At 43.7% G+C, this 22,125-nt stretch overlaps 1 protein-coding gene across 2 annotated transcripts in view; it reads left to right on the forward strand.

Annotated features, from left to right (window-relative positions):
• LOC140725755 (arylacetamide deacetylase-like) overlaps positions 1–21,081 on the forward strand; it is a 50,669-nt gene extending 29,588 nt beyond the window's left edge. For both annotated transcript variants that reach the window (XM_073041620.1, XM_073041619.1), the window contains 3 exons: positions 2,265–2,334; positions 6,447–6,618; positions 18,398–21,081. In XM_073041620.1, the coding sequence (XP_072897721.1) occupies positions 2,265–2,334; positions 6,447–6,618; positions 18,398–19,009 (854 nt within the window). In that variant the 3' untranslated portion in view covers positions 19,010–21,081. The remainder of the gene's footprint in view (positions 1–2,264; positions 2,335–6,446; positions 6,619–18,397) is intronic.
• The last annotated feature ends 1,044 nt before the right edge of the window (positions 21,082–22,125 follow it).

The raw sequence follows: 22,125 nt of genomic DNA on the forward strand, positions 1-22,125 counted from the left end.
CTTTATCTATCATCAACTTCAGGATTGTCCCAGGCTGATCAGCAACCAGTAAAATGCCTTAGAAGTGTATTTGTGTAATGTAGGGGGCAGCACAGTAGCGCAGCGTTTAGTGCAACACTTCACAGCACCAGCAATTGGTGTTCAATACCCACCACTGCCTGTAAGGAGTGTGTTTGTTGTCCCCGTGACCACGTGAGTTTCCTCTGGGTGCTTCAGTTCCCTCACACTTTTGAAAGATGAATGGTTAGGGTTAGTAAGCTGGTGGTACGCCACGTCGGTGCCGGAAGTGTGGCAACACCCTCGATCACACTTGATGTTTTGATGTGCGTATGAGCGGCTTATCTTTTGATCTTTGTCTTTAGAAAACACAGTAGCAAATTTACACACAAGCTCCCTCAAACTGAATTTGCCTTTCCAAATATTCTGTTTAATATCCTGGAAATAGATGCATGCTTGATGCTAGGCTTTGCAAAGATTTGCAAACTCAAAGGTCAAAGATGGATACTATGAGCTCGGAATCATTTTTCAGTATTGAAAAGCACAAGCAGTCCCATTGAGAAGCTGAATAATAAATTGCCAGAGCAATTTAGAATTTTATTCAATTCCATTTGTAATGAGGAAATTGGTTTCTATATGTACAGTTTTCACTTGTTGTAAATTGGATGTTTGTTACTTTGTTTTGCTTTGCTGAGGATGTATTCAGAGTTGTCCTGCACAGAACAGGCATTCAAACCATCATATCCACACTAACCTTTATGCTAGTCCCAATTGCTCACATCATTACTGAATCTCCCCATGCCTTGGCTATGCAAGTACCAAGTTTAGTCTCATCCGACTTCAGCGGAAAATGCCTGCTTGCACCAATACTGCCACCCCAACCACCAAACCTTAATTATCTGCACAATACATACTGAGGGTTTGCTTTAATTTTTGAAATGGTGGTGTATTCATATTCAGATTTGGTAGTCACTAGGCATATACTCTGTAACTAACTGCATTGTACCCTGATTACTTGGCACTGTGGTTGTCAGGAAGTGCAACAGCGCTGCATGGTGGCAAAATGAGGAACTGCATTTGATCAGCCAATTTCATTCTGGGAGCATCAGCTGAACAGTATCATTTGAGTTTCCCAGCACTCTAGGTTTCAGCAGTTTCCCAGAAATTCAGAGTACTTCTGTCAGCATCACTGGCAAGCTATTATAGGGGCATTTCAGATCTGATTGCCTCGTAATAGTAAGGATATGGAAACCTTAGAGAAGGTGCAGAGGAGGTTTATCAGGAAGTTGCCTCGAATAGAGGGCACATCTTATAAGAAAAGGATGAGTGAGTTAGAGCTTATCCCTTCAGAGCGAAGGAGCATGAGAAATGAGTTGATAGATGTATACAGGATAAGAGGCATCGATCGAGTGAGCACTGAAATATCAATCTCTCACCCTCCCCACTCAAACACACCCACCCTCTCCCCCGCTCTCTGCCCCATTCCAATAAAAGGACTCTAACCTGAGACATTAGCTCCATGTCTCCTCTTTCAGATGCAGCAGCCAGATCTGCTGAGTGTTTCAACAATTTCCTTCTTTTACTTTGACTGACAGATGGGGTGGCCATTTGAATTTGTTTGCGACTGTGGCCAAAAATGGTAGATGTCCAGTGCTAAAACCCTTCAGAACTGTTCAATCAGAGCTGAGAATTCTACATTAATTTAAACTAGGTTTTTGTTAAAGTGCTACACTATCTGAATAAGTGGAGTCACTACATTATGTCCTGCTTGACATCATTCATTTGACCAACACAGAGAGATTGCAGAGAGATCAATAATGGAGTAATCTCATTGGTTGTTGATTCAACCTGGAGGGAAATTGTATTTGAAAACAAATTAAGTGATTTGAATTGGAAACAATTTATTATGGCAGATGAAACTGCAAGTATTAATGCAACAGCAATTTTCATGTTTCTTGTGTTGGGAAACCTCCCAAGGGCCTTTATCAGAGGGAATACAAGATTAAATTATCACCAGACCATAGAAGATTAAAGGCAGGCTAACAAGAACTTGAACAGCATCTACTCTGAAATTTTTGGAGACTTCCAGTAAGATGGTGGGCTCTATGGACAGTGAACCCAGTACTGTCCCAACTGATGTTGCCGGGACCTGAGTTATTGGGGGAGGTTGGCCACTGGTGGACAGCATGAATATAATTTGCCATGTATCGCTGATATTCTTGTGCTCTTTTGCCAGCCAATGACTGAATCTTTCATTTCCCTTTTAGAAATGCTGCCCTATGATGCCCTATCAAGAAGGAGTGCAACAGAACTGAATGCAGTTATTGTTTCAGTGGAGTAAGATCTTTTGTCATTTTCCCCCCACACAATAGACTGTGATCGAGTTTGTACTCAGAAATTCCTGAAAGCTACCAATATGCAGGGGTTCTCAGGTCAGAAATGGGTAGTTTTGTGGATAATTTTTGACATGAATGAGTAACCTAGGCAGATATAAAGATTATTTCAAGCGGTTTATTATTGTAATTATCCAGACTTTTTATGATACGCGGTACTTAATTAATGGGGTAGTCCCAAGGTGGAAATTAGCTATTGGATGCGAGCTGGGATTTAGTACTGACTGCTCATAGATTGCTAGATAGCTGGTTCCACTGTTAATGCCTGCCTGTGGGATTGTCCTCTTTTTAAACTCTTCGTTTTTGGGAATTTGATGGTTATTATTTGCTGGCAGAATGGGATGGTGAACCATCAGCTTGATTGAGTGCTGGTCTTCTGATGCACCAAAGGGTGAGTTCAATTGCTTCACAAAGCCACAGATCATCATCATCATCATTATGAGCCGTGTCATATGACAGGGACAATCATGGCCTTTCCACGAACATGATTGTTCTAGGCGAATTTCCTACAAAAGTGGTTTGTCACCGCTGCCTTCTGGGCAGTTTCTTAATATGATGGGTGACCCCAGCCATTATCAATACTATTCAGAGATTGTCTGTCTAGCATCAGTGGTTGTATAACCAGGATATAATAGGCACCAGTTGCTCATACAATCATCCACGATCTGCTCCCAAGGCCTCACGTGACTCTGATCAGGGAGCTAAGCAGGTGATACACTTTGTCAAGGATGACCTGCAGGCTGGTGGAGGCAAGAAGTGCCTTACACCTCCTTTGGTAGAGACGAAACTCCACCTTGCCACCCACAGAGAGATACAGGTGGAAAACAGACCATTCAGCCCATTGACTCCATGCTGACCATCAAACAGCCTTTTATACAAATCCTACCTGAATCCCAATTTTTATTCCCATCAACCCCCACAGAATCTAGCACTCCCCAGCACACTGGGGGCAATTGACACTGGAGAATTGACCCATGAGTCCACATGTTTTTGCAAAGTGGGAGGAAACCTGATAACTTCTGGAAAAGCAAGGTGGTCATAGGGAGGGGATGCAAACGCTACACAAACAGCATTGGATGTTAGGACTGAATACAAACTGCCTGTGCTGAGAGATAGTAGTTCTATCAGCCACACCATCTTGCCATGCCAGTTCAGTAAGATCATAGATTATCCTGGGCCTTAAGTCAACTTCCCCTTCCCTTTATCAGCTGATTTCATTAGTGTCAAAAATATTTATTCATTTTAGAGATACAGCATGGTTCCAGGTTCTTTCAGCACATTGAGCACGTGCTGGTCAATTGGATCCATGTGACCAATTAACACAGCAATTGGTACGTCTTTGGAATGTGGGAGGAAACCAGAGCACCTGGAGGAAATCCACACAGACATGTGGAGAATGTAAAAGCTCCTTCCAGACAGCAACAGAATTAAACCTGGGTCACTGGCGCAGTAATAGTTTTGCGGTAACCGCTAGCTCCCATGCCATCATGCCCCCTGTCCTCCCCCCCCCAAAATATTCTTACTGCTGCTTATATTTTTACCAATAAACATTATTATAAATTCAAACCACTACAGTGGTATTATACATTCACATTACAAACCAACACCAGGGAAATCATGACATTCCCATCCTCTTCAGGGATGGCATGGTATATACTCAACAACAGTGTCCACGTCCATCTGGGATAAGAGTTGACAAACATCTGCCGAAAGAAATTTGTCGCTCTACTAAATGAGAAGGGTATTGAAGACAATGCTTTGGATGCAGGTAAATGGGACTAGATTGGTTAAAAGGACTCTTTCTATGTTGTAGTATTCTAAGACTTTATAACTAGCAAATCTAGACTTAAGACTAGGTCTGGGGGTCCTTGCTTCTCAACATCTGACCTGTCAAACCCTTTCAGAATTGTGAATATTTCAGTGAGATCATATCTTATTGTTGAACCAATGTGAAATGGTTCAACTTCCCGTACACAGCAACAATCTCCTCATTCTTTGAAATTCCATGAGTTAGGACTAAGTTCATCCATGAGATCATAAGACGTAGCAAAATTACACCATTACACCCATCAAATCTGTTCTGCCATTCCACGATGGCTTATTTATTATCCCTCTCAACCCCAATCCCCCACCTATCATGTCTGTACCAATCAAGAGCTTATCAACTTCTGCTTTCAATACACCCAATAATTTGGCCTCTACCGCCACCTCAGGCACAAATTCCACCGCATTGGTAATAATTTTTCAAGACTCTTTAGATTCCTGCGTGGCTCAGGAGGACTGCAAGATTGCCAAAGCTATCCCACTCTTCGAGAATGGATGGCGGGTGAAGAAAGGAAACTATAGTTAGCCTGACTGCAGTGGTTGGGAAGATGGAGTCAATTGTTAAAGGTGAGGTCTCAGTGTACTTGGAGGCAGATGATAAAATAGGCCATAGCCAGCATGGCTTCCTCAAGGGAAATATTGCCTGACAAATCTGTTGAAATTATTCGAGGAAATAAAAAGCAGGATGGACAAAGGAGAATCAGTAGATATTCTGCACTTGGATTTCAGAAGGCCTTTGACAAGGTGAGGCTGCTTAACAAGATAAGAGCCCATGGCCCTACTGGAAAAATGATAGAACATTGGCTACCAGGAAGGGGGCAAAGAATGGGAAAGCTTTCTGGTTGGCTGCCGGTGACTAGTGGTGCTTCACAAAGGTTTGTGGTAGGACCGCTCCTTATATGTCAATGCTTTGGATGATGGCATTGACGGCTTTTTGGCCATGTTTGTGCATTATATGAAGACTAGGTGTTGGAGCATGTAGCGTTGAGAAAGCAGGGAGGCTGCGGAAACACTTGGAGAGATTGGGAGAATGGGCTAAGTGGCAGATAGAGTGCAGTGTTGTTAAGAGTATGGTCATGCAAGTTAGTAGAAAAGTGGCAGAAAGTTCAAAAATCCAATGTGCAAAGGGAGTTCTCGTGCAGGATTCCCTAAAAGTTAACTTGCAGGTTGAGCTGGTGGTAAGGAAGACAAAGGCAATGTTAGCATTCATTTCGAGAGGACTTGAATATAAATGTAAGGATGTAACTCTGAGGATTTGTAAAGCACTGGTGAGGCCTCACTTGGAGAGTTGTGAACAGTTTTGGGCCCAGGAATGTGTTGACATTGGACATGGTTCAAAGGAGATTCACCACAATGATTCCAGGAATTAAAGGCTTATAATTTGAGAGCATTTGATGGCTCTGGGCTGTATTCACTAGAATACAGAAGATTGAAGGGGATCACATAGAAACCTATTGAATGTTCAAAGGCCTTGATAGAGTGGACGTGGAGCGGATGCTTCCTATAGTGGGGGAGTTGAGGACCAGAGGACACAGCATCAGTATAGAAGAGATGAGGAATTTTTTTTAGCCAGAGGGTGGTGAATCTGTGGAATTTATTGCCATAGGTGGCTGTGGAGGCCAGGTCATTGGGTGCATTTAAGGCAGAGATTGATAAGTTCTTGATTAGTCAGGAGGTGAAAGGTTACAAGGAGAAGGCAGGGAAATAAGGTTTGGAGGGCAAATGGATCAACAATGAATTAATGCTGGAGCAAACTCGATGGGCCGAATGGCCCAAATCTGAAGGGTCTCGGCCCGAAACGTCGGCAGTGCTTCTCCTTATAGATGCTGCCTGGCCTGCTGTGTTCCACCAGCATTTTGTGTGTGTTGTCTGCTTCTATTTCTAATGGTTTTATGGTCTTATAGCAAACATCCTCTCCATGACCACTCTATCTAGGCCTTTAAATTTTCATTAGGTTTCAGTAAGATGCCTCATTCTTCTTCTAAACTCCAGCGAGTAAAGGCCCAGAGCCATCAAACACTCCTCGTACGTTAGCCTTTTTGTTCCCAGGGCCATTCTGATGAAGATCCTCTGGACCCTCTCCAACGCCAGTACGTGCTCAAGAACCCTCAGAGATTTTGTTTCGTCGAAAGCGTTAATGATGAAAGTGCCAATCTAAATAGTCACATTTGAGCTAGCATCTGATATTTCTGATCATCATTAGCCAAACTCAGTTCCTGTGTTATCTTTCAGATACCGATTAGCGCCACAGCATCATTTTCCCGATCAGTTCAATGATGTCTATGCTGTGGTGAAGTACTTTCTTCAGCGGGATGTCTTGGCCCAATACATGGTGGACCCAGGCAGAGTTGCTGTAGCTGGAGACAGTGCTGGAGGGAACTTGGCTGCTGCAGTGGCTCAACAGGTAGTAATGGGCATCAATAATTGTTTGTGGCAGTTCTCTGTCAAAGAATGGTAGAAATGTACTCAACAGAAATGGACCCTATGACCCAGCTCACTCATGGGACCTACTAGCACTCAGTAGCCTCTTTATGAGGTGCACCTGTTCATCATGCAAAATCTAATCAATCAATCACGTGGCAGCAACTCCATGCATAAAAACCTGCAGACATGGTCAAAAGGTTCAGTTGTTGTTCAGCCCAAACATCACGTTAGGAAGAAATGTGATAGTGATATAGAGATGTATACACAGGGTGCCTAAGACTTTTGCACAGTGCTGTAGTAATTTTCTGTATTGGACTCTACTGCTGCTGCAAAGAAGAGACAAATTTCATGACTAATCTTGCAAGGAACAAGTCAAGTCACTTTTATTGTCATTTCGACCATAACTGCTGGTACAGTACACGGTAAAAACGAGACAACTTTTTTCAGGACCATGGTGTTATATGACACAGTACAAAAACTAGACTGAACTACGTAAAAAACAACACAGAAAAAAACTGCACTAGACTGCAGACCTACCCAGGACTGTATAAAGTGCACAAAACAGTGCCGGCATTACAACAAATAATAAACAAGACAATAGGGCAGTAAGGTGTCAGTCCAGGCTGTGGGTATTGAGGAGTCTGATGGCTTGGGGGAAGAACCCGAATGCTTTGGTGCCTTTTCCCAGACGGCAGGAGGGAGAAGAGTTTGTATGAGGGGTGTGTGGGGTCCTTCATAATGCTATTTGCTTTGTGGATGCAGCATGTGGTGTATGTGAGTGATGATAAACCTGACTCTGATATGGGTCTCTAATTATGGACTGAGAATATGAAGGGGACAGGGAGAGGGGCTGGTGGTGTAGTGGCATCAGCGCTGGACTTCGTCGCGAGTGGTCCCGAGTTCGAATCTGGCCAGCTCCCTTGCACGCTATACGTCTGTGTCTGGGTGAGTGTTGAGCTAGCAACCTCGTAAATAAAAAAAACCTGGAGAGGGATGGCAAGACACACCATATGATGAGAAATCACCAAAAAGATCGGTGCAAAAAGCTTGTCATGACGGCGCCCCGATGACACCACCAGGAGTTTAAGGACGCGTACGCACATGCACATGCACACGCACACACACACACACACACACACACACACACACACACACACATACACACACATGAATGATGAATGGGAAAAAGAGAGGGGAGATGGGGAGGGAGTGGGAAGCTTCAGAGAGCCATTCTGTAATGATCAATAAACCAATTGTTTGGAATCAAATGACCTTGCCTGGTGACTCAGGGCTGGGCGTGTCTGCACCTGTGCTACCCCCACCCCTCACCTGGACACTCTTCTCAGCCATCCTGTGGCACACCACCCTCAGCATTTCCAACATCCTTTGCTCCTGCCAGATTTACAAACTCGCTCTCCACTCTCCACGTTGACAAATGCAGTACTGTGCAAAACTCTCAGGCACCCGAGCTACATATATGTCCCTAAGATTTGCCATAGTACTGAAGATTAAGCTCATATGAGAGGTCCATTAAATATCTTAGAAGAGTGGGATAGAAACTACCCCTGAAAGTATTGACCGCTACTTCTGTTGAATGTTTCTGGACTGATTGCACCATGGTCTGCTAAGACAAAAAGAATGAAGATCCAGCAATCGGATTCTCATTTTCCACGATCATTTGCTGCCAGGAATCAGTTTATCATAATCCTTGGCAACACAGCAATAATGACATCATCCAGTTCCACCCAGAGTCCATAGACATAACATTTAGTAGGTCGATTGGTCATTGTAAATTGTCCTATTATTCAGCTAGGGTTAAATTGAAGGTTGCCGGGTGGTGCAGCTTGAAGGGACAAAAGGGCCTATTTCACCCTGTATCCCAATAAATAAATTTGACATTTAAGGAATCATTACACAAAATACTAAATAAGAATCAGAATGTACAGTGTTCATGTGAATAATGCTTGGCTGTGGCGTAGAATGCTACAAAGCAGCAGAGGTTATGGATGAGAGCAGATAGCAGCTTCAGGATTTCCCTTTTTGAACTGTGCCTGTGTACAAATAGTCAAGTTGCCGTCAACCCCGCACAGAGGTGAAAATGAACAGCAAGAGTTTTGTCTGATTCACCCCAGCTGCAAAGCCCTACAGAGAGGATAGCAATACACTAATGTCGAAATATTCATCCCTTTGCCAAGCTGTGCCTCTGTCTTCAAACTGATTGCTGCTTTCAATGAAGAACTGGGGACTGGTTCTTGTTGGAAATAATTTTAAAAAAAGCTGAGTAAAAAGTATTTGTCAAATGTTTAACTTTATCGCCAATAACTCTGGCCCTTTAGAAGGGTCATGCAGCTACACTAGAAAGCTGAAATTAGCAATAAGCGTCTCTGGGCCCTGAAAAGTGATTATCCATCACACAAGATGATTAGTGAGTTCAAATCCCCACCACAGCTTGTGGGAATTCTGATTATAAACCATAACGTTACTGGTTTGTGGAAACTGTACAGGTAACCGGACAGCTATGGAGTTGTTGCAACTGCTACTGCTGTGGAAATAACCATATATCCACCATACAGATAACCACGATACCACAGGCTTGTTTCATCTGTAGAGGTAACCATATGTCAGTCTTACAAGTATCATAAAGATATCTGATTCACTAATGTCTGTGAAGGAAATCACAGTTGATTTCAGTTGATATAAGCAGCAATGGTTGAGTCCTGATGAAGGGTCTCCGCCCGAAACGTGGACTGTACTCTTTTTCCATACATGCTGCCTGGCCTCATGAGCTTCTCCAGCATTTTGTGTGTGTTGCTTGGATTTCCAGCGTCTGCAGATTTTCACTTGCTTGTGGTTGACTCCTATCCGCTCAGAAAAGCTACTCAGCAAAATCATAATGACCGATTCTCACAGCATAGAAACAGGCCCTTCAGCCCAACTGATCCATGCTGACTGTGTTGTCCAGTAAGCGAATGTTTTTGCCTTCATTTGGCCCATTACCAGATACAACTCTCCTATCTGTATACTTAGCTTGAAGGCGTTTAAGTGTGGCTAATGTGTCTGTGCCAACCTGCACTTCCGGCAGCTTGTTCTGAATATCCACCACCCTTTGGTTACAGGGCAGAAGCATGAGTTGGATAATAAATCAGCCATGATGGAACGGCGGAGCAGACTCGATGGACCATAAGACATAGGAGCAGAATTAGGCCACCTGGCCCATCGAGTCTGCTCCGCCATTCCATCATGGCTGATCCTTTTTTTTAATATCCTCCTCAACCTCAGTCCTGGTCTTCTCCCTGTAACCCTTGATGCCATGTCCAATCAAGAACCTATCAGTCGCTGTTTTAAATACACCCAACGACCTGGCCTCCACAGCTGCATATGGCAACAAATTCCACAAATTCATCACCCTTTGGCTAAAGAAATTTCTCCGCATCTCTGTTTTGAAAGGTTGCCCCTCTATACTGAGGCTGTGCCCTCTTGTCCTAGATTCTCCCACCATGAAAATATCCTTTCTACATCTACTCTGTCTAGGCCTTTCAACATTCGAAAGGTTTCAATGAGATCCCCCCCTCATCCTTCTGAATTCCTACAGACCCAGAGCCATCAAATATTCCTCGTATGATAATCCTTTCATTCCTGGAATCATCCTTGTGAACTTCCTCTGGACCCTCTCCAATGCCAGCACATCTTTTTGAAGTTGAGGGGCTCAAAACTGTTCACAAATACTCAAGGTGAGGCCTCACCAGTGCCTTACAAAGCCTCAGCATCACATCCTTGCTCTTGTATTCTAGGCCTCTTGAAATGAATGCTAACGTGGCATTTGTCTTCCTCACCACCGACTCGACCTGCAAGTTAACCTTCAGGGTGTTCTGCACGAGGATTCCCAAGTCCGTCTGCATTTCAGATTCCTGGATTTTTCATGTAGAAAGTAGTCTGCACATTTATTTCTACTACCAAAATGCGTGACCATGCATTTTCCAACTTTGTATTTCATTTGTCTCTTTCTTGCCCATTCTCCTAATCTAAGTCCTTCCGCAAAAAAAAACCATCCAGTGAACAGCAGTTCTGTGGGCAAAAAGGACTTGTAAATGGAAGAGGTCAGAGGCAATTGGCTAGACTGAGTCAAGCTGACAGGAAGGCAAAAGCAGCTCAAATATTTGTGAACACAGCCTCACATGGTGCCTTGAAGCTTTATCTATAGGAGGTATCTGATAAAGTGGCCATTGTGTGTATGTTGTGAAACTTGATGCTTATAGAAGCAGTACAGTACATTAAAGTTACAATAATAAATAGATGTTGTGTTCACAAAGGCCATAAGATATAGGAGCAGAATTAAGCCATTTGGCCCATTGAGTCTGCTCCGCCATTTCACCATGGCTGATCCTTTTCCCTCTCAGCCCCAATCTCTTACTTTCGCCACGTATCATCCTCTGACTGATCGTGTATCTGCCAACTCTGTCTTAAATATACCCTATCACTTGATCTCCACAGCTGCCTGTGACAACAAATTCCAAAGATTCACCACTCTCTGGCTGAAGAAATTCCTGCTCATCTCCATTCTAAATGGAGGTTGTGCCCACATGGCCTATATGCCCCATCATAGGAAACATCCTCTCCACATCCATCCATCTAGGCCTTTCAGCATTTGATAGGTTTCAAGGGGATCCCCCTTCAGTCGTTTGAATACCAGTGAATACAGGCATAGAGTCATCAAACCCTGGTTCATACGTTAAGCCTTTCAATCCCAGAAACATTTCGTGAACCTCCTTTGAACCTTCTTCAATGCCACCACATCCTTTCTTAGGTAAGGGTCCCAAAACTGCTCTCAACGCTCCAAATGAGGTGTCAGCAATGCTTTATAAAGCCACAAGATGCACGCTTGCTTTTATATTCTAGTCCTTGCAAAAAGAATGCTAACATTGCATTTGCCTTCCTCACCACCAACTCATTTTGCATATTAGCTTTTAGGGAATCTTGCCTTCTAATCTACCTAAGTCTGTCAGTAGGCTCTCTGTTTCTTAAACACTATCTGGCTTTCCACCTATCTTCATACCATCTGTAAATTTGGCCACAAAGCCAACATTCTGTCATCCATATCATTAACACACAACATAAATAGAAACAGAACCAACACAGACTCGTGGAACACCACTAGCCACCAGCAGCCAATCAGAAAAAGCTCCCTTTATTCCCACTCTTTGGCATTTGCCAATCAGCCAAAGTTCTATCCATGCTAGTATATTTCCTGTAATACCATGGGCTCTGAACCTGTTAAGCGACTTAATGTTTGGCACTTGTGAAAGGCCTTCTGAAAATCCAAATACACAACATCCATCATTTCTCCTTTGTCTATCCTGCTTGTTATTTCCTCAAAGAATTCTGACAGATTTGTCAGGCAAGATTTTTCCTTAAGGAAACCATACTGACTTCAACCTATTTTACCATGTGCTTCCAAATATCTGTGAACCACATCCTTAACAATGGACTCCAACATCTTCTCAACCACTGACTAACTGGCTATAATTTCCTTTCTTCTGCCTCTCTCCCTTTTTGAAGAGTTTTCCAGTCGTCTGGAACCTTGCCAAAGTCTAGTGATTCTTGAAAGATCATTACTAATGCCTCCACCATCTCTGTAGCCAGTTTTTTCAGAACCCTGATGTGTACACAATCTGGTCCGGGTGATTTACTCATTTCAGTTTTCCAAGCAGCTTCTCCTTAGTAATGGCAGCTTCACTCACCTCTGCCTCCTGTCACCCTTGACCCAGGGGCATACTGCTGGCATCCACAGTGAAGAGGGATGTAAATGCTTATTCAATTTGTCTGCTATTTCCTTTCCTCCCATTACTACCTCTCCAGCATCATTTTCTAGTGGTCCAATACTTATTTTCACTTCTTTTTTAGTCTTTATATACAGTATCCTGAAGAAGTTTATGGTATCCTTAATATTGGCTGTTCAATTTTTTCTTATTTATGACTTTTTTAAAATTGCCTCCTGTTAGTTTTTTAAAGCTTCCCAATCCTTTAACCTACATCTCTTTGGCTTTTATGTCCACTTTGACTTCCCTTGTCAACTATGGTTGCATCATCCTGCCTTTAGAATACTACCTCTTTGGGATTTATCCATTCTAGGCCTTCCAAATTTTCCAGAAACTGCAGCCATTGCTGCTCTGCCATCATCCCTGCTAGTGTCTCCTTGGCCAGCTCCTCTCTCATGCCTCTGTAATTCCCTTTACTCCACTGTGATGCTGAGAAATCTGACTTTAGCTTCTTCCTCTCAAATTTCACTGTGAATTCTATCATATTATGATCACAGCTCTCAAAGGTTCCCTTATCTTAATCTCTCTAATCAATTCCGGTTTATTGCATAGCACCCAATCCAAAATAGCTGATTCCCTGGTGAGCTCATCCACAACTTGCTCTAAAAAGCAATTGTGTAGGCATTTTACAAATTATGCTGCTTGGGATCCAGCACCAGCCTGCGTATTTTCCCAATCTATCTGCATATTGAAATCCGCATGACTAGCTTAACATTGGCTTTTGACATGCATTTTCTACTTCCCGTTGTAATTTGTAGCTCACATCTTTGCTACTGTTAGGAGGCCTGTATATAACTCCCATCAGGGTCTTTTTACCCTCACAGTTTCTTAGAGCTACCACAACTCTACATTTCCGATCCTGTGTCACTGCTTTCTAAAGATTTGATTTCATTATTTACTAACAGACTCATCCCCTCTGCCTACTTGCCTGTCCTTTCAATACAACATGTATCTTTAGATGTTAAGCTCCCAGCTACAGTTTTCTTTCAGCCACGAAAGAAAGGATAATGAATACAGGACTGAAGGTGTTTTATCTAAATTCATGCAGTATATGGAATAAGGTAGATGAAATTATAGCAGTTTGTAATTGATCAGTGATGTCCACAATGTCAGAATCAGATTTAATATCATTGGTAACTAATGTGAAATGTGTTAACTTAGTGGCAGCAGTACAATGCAAGACATGATAATATTGAAAAGAAAAGTAAATCAATTACAAACTGCTATAATTTCATTTACCTTATTCCATATACTGCATGAATTTAGATAAAACACCTTCAGTCCTGTATTCATTATTCTTTTTGATTTTGTTCAATGTTTATATTTTAACATCCTGTTGACTAAAATTTTGCCCTGTAATCAGTCTGTCTTTGCTAGCTGTCTCACTAAATCAGGGGTGTCAAACTCATTTTAGGTCATGGGCCGGATTGAGCAAAATGCAGCTTCATGCGGGCCGGATCAGTCGGACGCGTGCGAACGCAGCTTTCGTTGCCTCCGTTTTTTCAGCCTGCTCTCATGTGTCTCAGTCTCTGCTATAACTACAAAGTGTTTCACTTTACAAATTCTGTTTCTTATGAAGAAGACTGCCGAATAAACACTAAAAACCCTGAAAACCTGGTACCTGAATAAACTCAGCATTAGCCATATCATACGCCATAGGCGCTTCGATTACTGGGGCCAGCTTTAATAGTAATTAGATATTATCTCGCGGGCCAAAGATAATTCCACCGCGGGCCGGATTTGGCCCGTGGGCCTTGAGTTTGACATATATGCACTAAATACTGCCTCTGTTTGTAAACCAACTGCCCCATCCTCAGGCCTACTGCTCTGGTTCCCATTCCCCTACCAAATTAGATAAACGCTGCTGAACAACTCTAGCAAACCTGCCTGAAAGGATATTCATCCGCCTTACGTTCAGCTATAACCCACCCCTGTTATACAGGTCATACCTTCCCCAGAAGAGATCCCAATGATCCATAAATCTGAAACCCTGAACCCCTGCCCCCTGCACCAGCTCCTCAGCCATGCATTTATCTGCCAATCCGTCCTAGTCTTACCCTCACAGGAGCATGGTATAGGCAGCAATCTAAAGATAACTACCCTGAAGGTTCTGCTTTTCAACTTCCTACCTAGCTCCCTAGAATCTCTCTCCACGACCTTCTTGCCTTTCCTACTTATGTCAATGGTATCAACGTGTACCAAGGTTTCTGGCTACACACCCTCCCCTTTAGAAAGCCATGGACCTGATCCGAGACATCCCTGATGCTGGCACCTGGGAAGCAACAACATACCATCCGGTATCTCTATCACATTCACAGAATTTCTTTTCTGTTTCTCTAACTATAGAATCTCTTATCAGTCTGCTTCACCTCCTGTCTCTTCTGAGCCATAGTGCCAGGGACTAGGTTACTGCCGCTCCCCCTGGTAGATCATCCCCCTCAACAGTGTCCAAAACCATATACTGATTATTGAGGGGAATGACTACAGGGGTATTCTGTACTGGCTGCCCATTCCCCTTCCTTCTCCTGACAGTCACACTGTTACCTGCCTCTTGCAATTTAGAGGTGACTACCTCTCTGTAGCTCCTATTTATCATTTCCTCAGTCTCCCATATGAACCAAAGGTCATCAAGTCGCTGCTCCAATTCCTTAATACGTTCTTTGAAGGGCCGCAGCTCGGTGTATCTGGTGTGGATGTGGTTATCTAGGATGCTGTAGGTCTCCCAGGATTCCCACATCTCACACAATGAACACAGCACAACCTGTGGAGCCATTCTCACTGCACTAACTCGGTCCTCACAGACAAGGAATGAAGAATAAAGAAGAAGCAGAATCTTAACTCACACAAGCTTGATCTCGCCGAAGTCTGATGAGCCAAAGCCAAAGCTTCTCCACTCTAATACTAGCCCACTCCAACAATGGCTGCTCTGCTTGCTTTATTTGCCCTTCCTAATGAATACTGTTCACTGATTGGGTACAGTTCAAACTCCAAAAACTTCCACAAAGCACTGCTCTTTTATTCTTCTATTGCGGACCTGTGTGAAGTCACCTCTTTTTCTCGCACTCTTGTTATGATGCCTGATTGACTCTCTTGGTTACCTACTCAAGGATACCAAGAAATTTGTCAGCCATCGATTTCCAGGACTTAACAAGCAGAAATCCAGCCAGACAACAGAACATGGAGAAAATTAGTTATTTTTTTTCCTGGGCACAGGAGATGTTGCAGATGCTGGAAATCCAGAGCAGTACACACAAAATGTTGAAGAAACTAAGGAGGACAGGGAGCATCTATGGAGGGGAGTAAACTGTTGCCATTTTGGACCGAGACCCTTCATTAGGACTGGAAAGGAAGGGGGAAGAAGCTAGAATAAAAAGGTGAATACTGTTCCCCTCCTAGTCCTCCCCGAGCAATGACAGTAGACATCTGGAGCAGGACAACAGCTGGTTCTGAACAGGAGTCTCACAACATTATCATCCTTAACATGAATGAAATGTGACCCTCCTCCTTCTCTTTCTCCCATTTTCTACTCTCCTGTCCTGTCAGATTCATTTTCCTCTTCAGCCCTTTACCTCTTCCAGCTTCTCACTTTATCCTCCCTCCTCCGCCCATATGTGTTTCCCCTCACCTGCTTACATCTATCACCTGCCAGCTTGTATTCCTTCCTCTTCACACTTCCCCTTATTCTGGCTTCTTCCCCCCTTCCTTTCCAGTCATAGTGAAGGGTCCCAGCACAAAACATCGACTCCTTATTCCCCTCCATAAAGTTCCTCCAGCATTTTGTGCATTGTTTGAGCTTGTCATGTTTCATTGGAGTGGGACTCATCCGGGGAAGAAGAGAAGATTCCAGCTTTCAGCTTACTTATCAAAGTCAAGTTTATCATCATCAGTACAAATATATTTATGTACGGGTACATTGAAGGCATTACTTGCAGCAGCATCACAGATACATACTATATAAGGAGCATTCACAAGAAGAAAAAAGCATATATCAAATACAAATTGTATACCCAGGTTTTACAAGAAGGAGCATAATTTAAAACAAAAAAATCAAGTCCATTTAGTGACGGGTTCAAAGTGACCATAGTGTTGTTAGATTGAGGTAGTGATTAAGATTGATTCAAGAGCCCAATGGTTGAAGAGAAGGAGCTGTTCTTGAAAGTAGTTGTATAGGACATCTGTACCTCTTGCCCGATGGCAGCTGCAAGGAGATGATATGGCCTGGATGGTGGGGATCTTTGATGATGAACCCTTTGCCTTCTTCAAAGTGAAAGTCCAAAGTACATTTATTAATGAAGTATGTATACATTATACAACCTTGAGATTCGTCTCCTAACAGGCAGCCATGAAACAAAGAAACCCAAAAGAACCCATAAAAAAAGAACGTCAAACACCCAATGCGCAAAGTGGGAAAAAAACAAACCATACACCTGAGACCCTTAGTTCAGTGCAGAGCCTGGTGAACGTTGTGTGGCAGCAAGCGGAACTATCCCATTCCTGGCCTCGGGACCCGACACCCTGACCTTTTCACTCTTGGCCTGGTGCCTAAATCAATGTCCAAGCATTGGGTTCAGTCGCCTCTCTGCACCCTGGAACCTGGTCCCTGCCACCTTGATTCAGCCTGTACCTGACCTTTTTGATCAAAAGCAAGAAAGAATCTGCAGATGCAGGAAATCCAAGAAACAAATACAAAATGCTGGAGGAACTCAGCAGCCAGGCAGTGTCCTGCTGAAGAATCGCCCAAAAGGTCAACTGTACTTTTTTCCATAAATGCTGCCTGGCCTGTAGAGTTCCTCCAGCATTTTGTGTGTGTTGCCCTAACCTTTCCGATTTGGCTAGGTACTTAAATTGATTAATCCCTGGGTCTTCCTCACTCTTAGCGACGGACCCACTGCCTCGCCTTGACTTGGACTGCCTCATCAAATTGACTTCAAGTCCAAAGGGAAGCTTGCGATAATCGTTTACCAGAAAATGAGAGATTAACAATTTAGTTGGTTTCCTTGACTCATTGGCCACCAACCAGATGTCGCTGAGATTCACCAGCTCCATTTGAAACTGGAAATACTTTAAGGCAATTCCTGCTACAGGTACTATTGACGGGGGGGGGGGGGGGGAGGGAGATGCCCATGTTGCGCTGGGGAGAGTTCACTACTCTCTGCAGTTTCTTGCATTCCTGCACACTTGAATTGCCATACCAGACCATAATGCAACCAGTCAGGACATTTCCAACAGGACATCTGCAGAAGTTCGTAGCATGATCGGTGACCAGCATGTTGCATGTAGAAAGCTTTGAGCTGGTAGGGGTGGGGTGAGACCTGGAATCCTGCTTACTCTTGCTTCTGTAATTGTGTTGCTAGGCCAGTGAGTTTGAGAGATATAGGAAGGTGCTTATAGTTTTTCATTAGAACCATGTCCACTAATAAATAGGAAGTACATTAGAGCCAGTTAAAAGACTGTTAGACAGGCATATATAAGGATGCAAGACAAATGAGATTTTGTGGGAGTAAAGCGTTAGATTGGAGTAGGTTAAAGGGTTGGCCCAACAGCATGGGTTGAAGAGTCTTTCCAGAGCCTTACTGTTCTATGTTCTACAGCAGGGGTTCGCAACCTATTTTTATGCCTGGACCCCAATATTGCCAGAGAATGGTAAATTTATGGAATTCATTGCCATAGGTGCTGTGGAGGCCAAGTCATTGGGTAATAAAGGTTGATAGGTTCCTGATTAGTCAGGGCATGGAGGAATACGGGGAGAATATGGGAGACTGGGGCTGAGAGGGAAAATGGGTTGGCTATGATGAAATGGCAGAGCAGACTCGATGGGGCAAATGACCTAATTCTGCCTCTGTATCGTATAGCCTTGTGGTCACTCACCGAGGGGTGTAAAGAACCCACGTTGGGAATCCCCGTCAGTGACGGACACCAAATAATGACAGAAATGTTTTGCAGATCAGAGAAGAGCCTGGGGTTGAAGTTGAAATCAAGATTCAAGCCTTGGTGTACCCTGCACTTCAGACCATCGATTTCAATACTCCTTCCTACCAGCAGAACGAGAACATGCCCATCCTGCCCAAGAACCTGATGGTCAGGTTCTGGAGCGAATACTTCAGTCCGGACAAGTCACTGCTGAAGGCCATGGAGGCCAATGCCCACACTGGCCTTGAAGCCAGAGACCTGAGCAGCCTGGTGAACTGGAGCGTCCTTCTGCCAGAGAAATTCAGGAAGGAGTACAAGTACACGCTGCCCGCTCGAGGGAACGAGGGCACCTCCCACACAAAGGTCCCCGGGGTCTTCGACCCAAGGGCTGCTCCCCTCTTGGCCGAGGACAAGGAGCTCCGGGCGCTCCCCCATGCCCTCATCATGACCTGTGAGTTTGACGTTCTGAGAGACGACGGGACCATGTACGCCACGAGGCTGCAGCAAGCCGGTGTCCAAGTAGCTCTCGAGCACTTCGAGGACTGCTTCCACGGTGTCTTGATGTTCATTACGTGGCCGACCAATTTTGCCATTGGCCACAAGCTGATGGACCGCTACATTGACTGGCTGCGGGAAAACTTATAAACACAGCTTTAGTTTTAATTCTCACTGCCCCTCCCCCACTATTTACCACCCTACTTCCATACCTGTGAATTATCAGCAAGTGATTTTGTCTCCTAATGATCCACTTCCCTGATTATCATTGTATTTAAAATATTGTTTTACTGAAGAGCTTTTAGTCAGGGATTATTATCACTTGAATTAAAATATTTAAAAGAAGCTTACTAGGTACGGAAGAGTGGGGAGGTTGATGTTACGTGGCTCAGGAACAGGGGTGCAAACCAGGCCACAGAGTGAAAGAGTCATACGGCTCAGAAAGAGGCCATTCAGCCCCATTGATCCATGCTGACCGAGACTCCCATCCAAGCCAGTCCATTTTGCCCATGTTTGGCCCATATCATTCTCAACCTTTCCCATTTAAATGTCCCTTTTAAATGTTGTTACTGTACCTTCCTCAGTCTCTTCCTCTGGCAGCTCATTCCATAAACTGATCACCCACTGGGTGAAAAGCTTTCCCTTCAGGCTTGCATTAACTCTATCCCTTCTTGTCTGAAGCCTATAGCCCTTTGGTTCTTGGTTCCCCAGCTGTGGGGAAAAGACTGTGAAGATTGACCCTATCTGTGCCTCTCATGATTTTATACACCTTGATAAGACCCCCCCCCCCCTATTTCTGTTGTCCACTTACTCATCCTCTTTTCATAACTCAATCCCTCAAGACAGCAACATCCTCCTGACTCTTCTCAGCACTGTTTCAAGCTTTATGGTATCTTTCTTATAGCAGGGTGGCCAACACTGAACACAGTATTCCAAATGTGGCCTCACTAGTGTCTTGCACAACTACAACATAATGTACCATCTTCCCAATTTGCCCTCTCCAAAATCATAAATGGAAGAAGGGTGTTCATGCCTGCCCTGCCATTCAATAAGAACACAAGAAACTGGAAGCAGGTGTAGGCCACTCAGCCCTTCAAATCTGTTCCATCATTCAATATGATCATGGCAGATTTCTGCTGACCTCATCTCCTCTTGCGCTAGTTCCTCCCCCCACCCCCCCACCCCATAACCCTCAACTCCTCGTTTTTTTTCCAGCTAATTTCACTGCCTTGGTTAGAAACCTCTTGTTTGTCTAACAAACATCTATCAGGTTCAGACCTGGTAGTATAAAAGGCAAAATGCTACAGATGCTAGAAATCTGAGGTAAAACTGAAAATGCTGAGTAGGTCAGGCAGCAGTTGTGGAGAGAGAAGCAGTGTCATCATGCCAGGTTGGTAACTTGATAGAAGGTCATTGACCTGAAACATTAATTCTGATTTTATCTCCGCAGATGCTGCCTGACTTACTGAGTATTTCTGGTATTTTGTGTTTTATTTCAGCTTTGAACTTTAATGCCCGGCTTTTTGGGGGAGAGTTAGCGTCCTGTCATTGTCACTGGATAACCTGGTTCCAGCTTCAAGCTTCCATCTCCCTGTCCTTCCAGAGGAGACCTGCTCCTCTTACTGATTGTCTCAAACAGCAGATCATTTCCTAACTTTCCACCCCAAAGGAATGAAAAGACTTGTCCGAATCAATTCAGCTTTCTTGCCTGACAATCTCATTCAGAAGGTGATCATATCTGCTGCATCCATTCCAAAAGCTCACAAGCTGTGATATAACCTTCATGACACTGAGACTTTGATACCAAAATGGCTATGTCAGAGCCGAAAATTAATGCATGCTTATGACCACAGTTGGGATGGGAAAGTTGGCATGTCCACGTTGACACTCACCAGTTTTTATAGATGCACAAGAGAAAGCAACCTATCTTCATGCATCAAAGCTTGGTGGTCCCCAAACCAGTTGAATGCCTCGTTGCTCATGACCCTCTCCCACCATAACACCAGAAAATCCAGCCCCTCCCACTATACAACGCCCACCTATGCTGTTCAGATACTGAAAGCCTTTCCACTGTCACTGTACTCCCGATGAAGGCTAACTGCAATGGGGTAATAGTCGAGTTCCATGTTGTGTATCAACCCCATTTCTCTATTTGATATGCTCTGTGTGTATATCTCCTGCCCTATTTGTATCACAATGAATAAACTGTTGTGTGAAAAGGCCCTTTCTCGGTTCAAACGTCTCCAATTTTGTTGTTTTCCTGAGAACACAGATATGTTAGAGATTCAGATTCAGATTTCTTATCATGTGCAGATCCAAACATAGAGTGAAATAGACCATTTGCATTAGCAACAGGGATGTGCTGGAGGCACAATCAGATTTAATATCACTGCCATATCTTATGAAATCTGTAGTTATGTGGCAGAAGTACATTGCAAAATATAATACAGTTTTTATAATTATGTATGGGTGTTACTTATTGAAATATAGTGCGGAAAAGGCTCTTTCAGTCGTTCAAGCTGCACTGCCTAGCAATCACCTAATTTAATCAAGGGACAATTTACAATGACCAATTAACCTATCAGCTGGTATGTCTTGGGACTGTCGGAGGAAACCAGAGCACCCGGAGGAAACCCAGCAGTCACAGGGAGAAAATAAAAATTCCTTACAGGCAGCAGTGGGAATTGAACCCGGGTCGCCTGTTACTGCAAAGCTTTGTGCTAACCACTATGCTACTGTGCTACCATTATCAAAGGGCGTGCAAGGTTCTCCTTCCATCTGCTAGCCTGTATGTCACCCTTGTCAAGGTGTAGCACCTGGCTGGCACACCTGATCAGGTTCATGTGGAGCCATAGGAAATGGTCATAGAAGCAGCTGGTGCATATCACAAGTCCTGGTTATGTGACCACTGATGCTAAGCAGATAATCTCTGCAGAACATGGACAATGGCCAGGGGCACCTGTTTTGTAAAGACACTGCCCAGAAAAAAGCAATGGCAAACCATTTCTGTAGAAAAATTTGTCAAGAACTATTATAGTTATGGAAAGGCCATGATTACCCACGTCATACCACACTGCACAAAATGAATGAATGAACAAAATTACATTAAGATGTTTATATATATTTAAAAAGGTAATTTAAATAAGTAGTGCAAAAAGAAAGAAAAAATGTAGTGAGGTCGTGTTCATGGGTTCAGTGTCCATTCAGAAATTTGATGGCCGAAGGGAAGAAGCTGTTCCTGATTCATTGTGTGTGCGTTTTTAGGT

Source organism: Hemitrygon akajei, chromosome 3 (assembly GCF_048418815.1).
Source record: "Hemitrygon akajei chromosome 3, sHemAka1.3, whole genome shotgun sequence".
In the NCBI taxonomy this organism is placed as follows: domain Eukaryota; kingdom Metazoa; phylum Chordata; class Chondrichthyes; order Myliobatiformes; family Dasyatidae; genus Hemitrygon; species Hemitrygon akajei.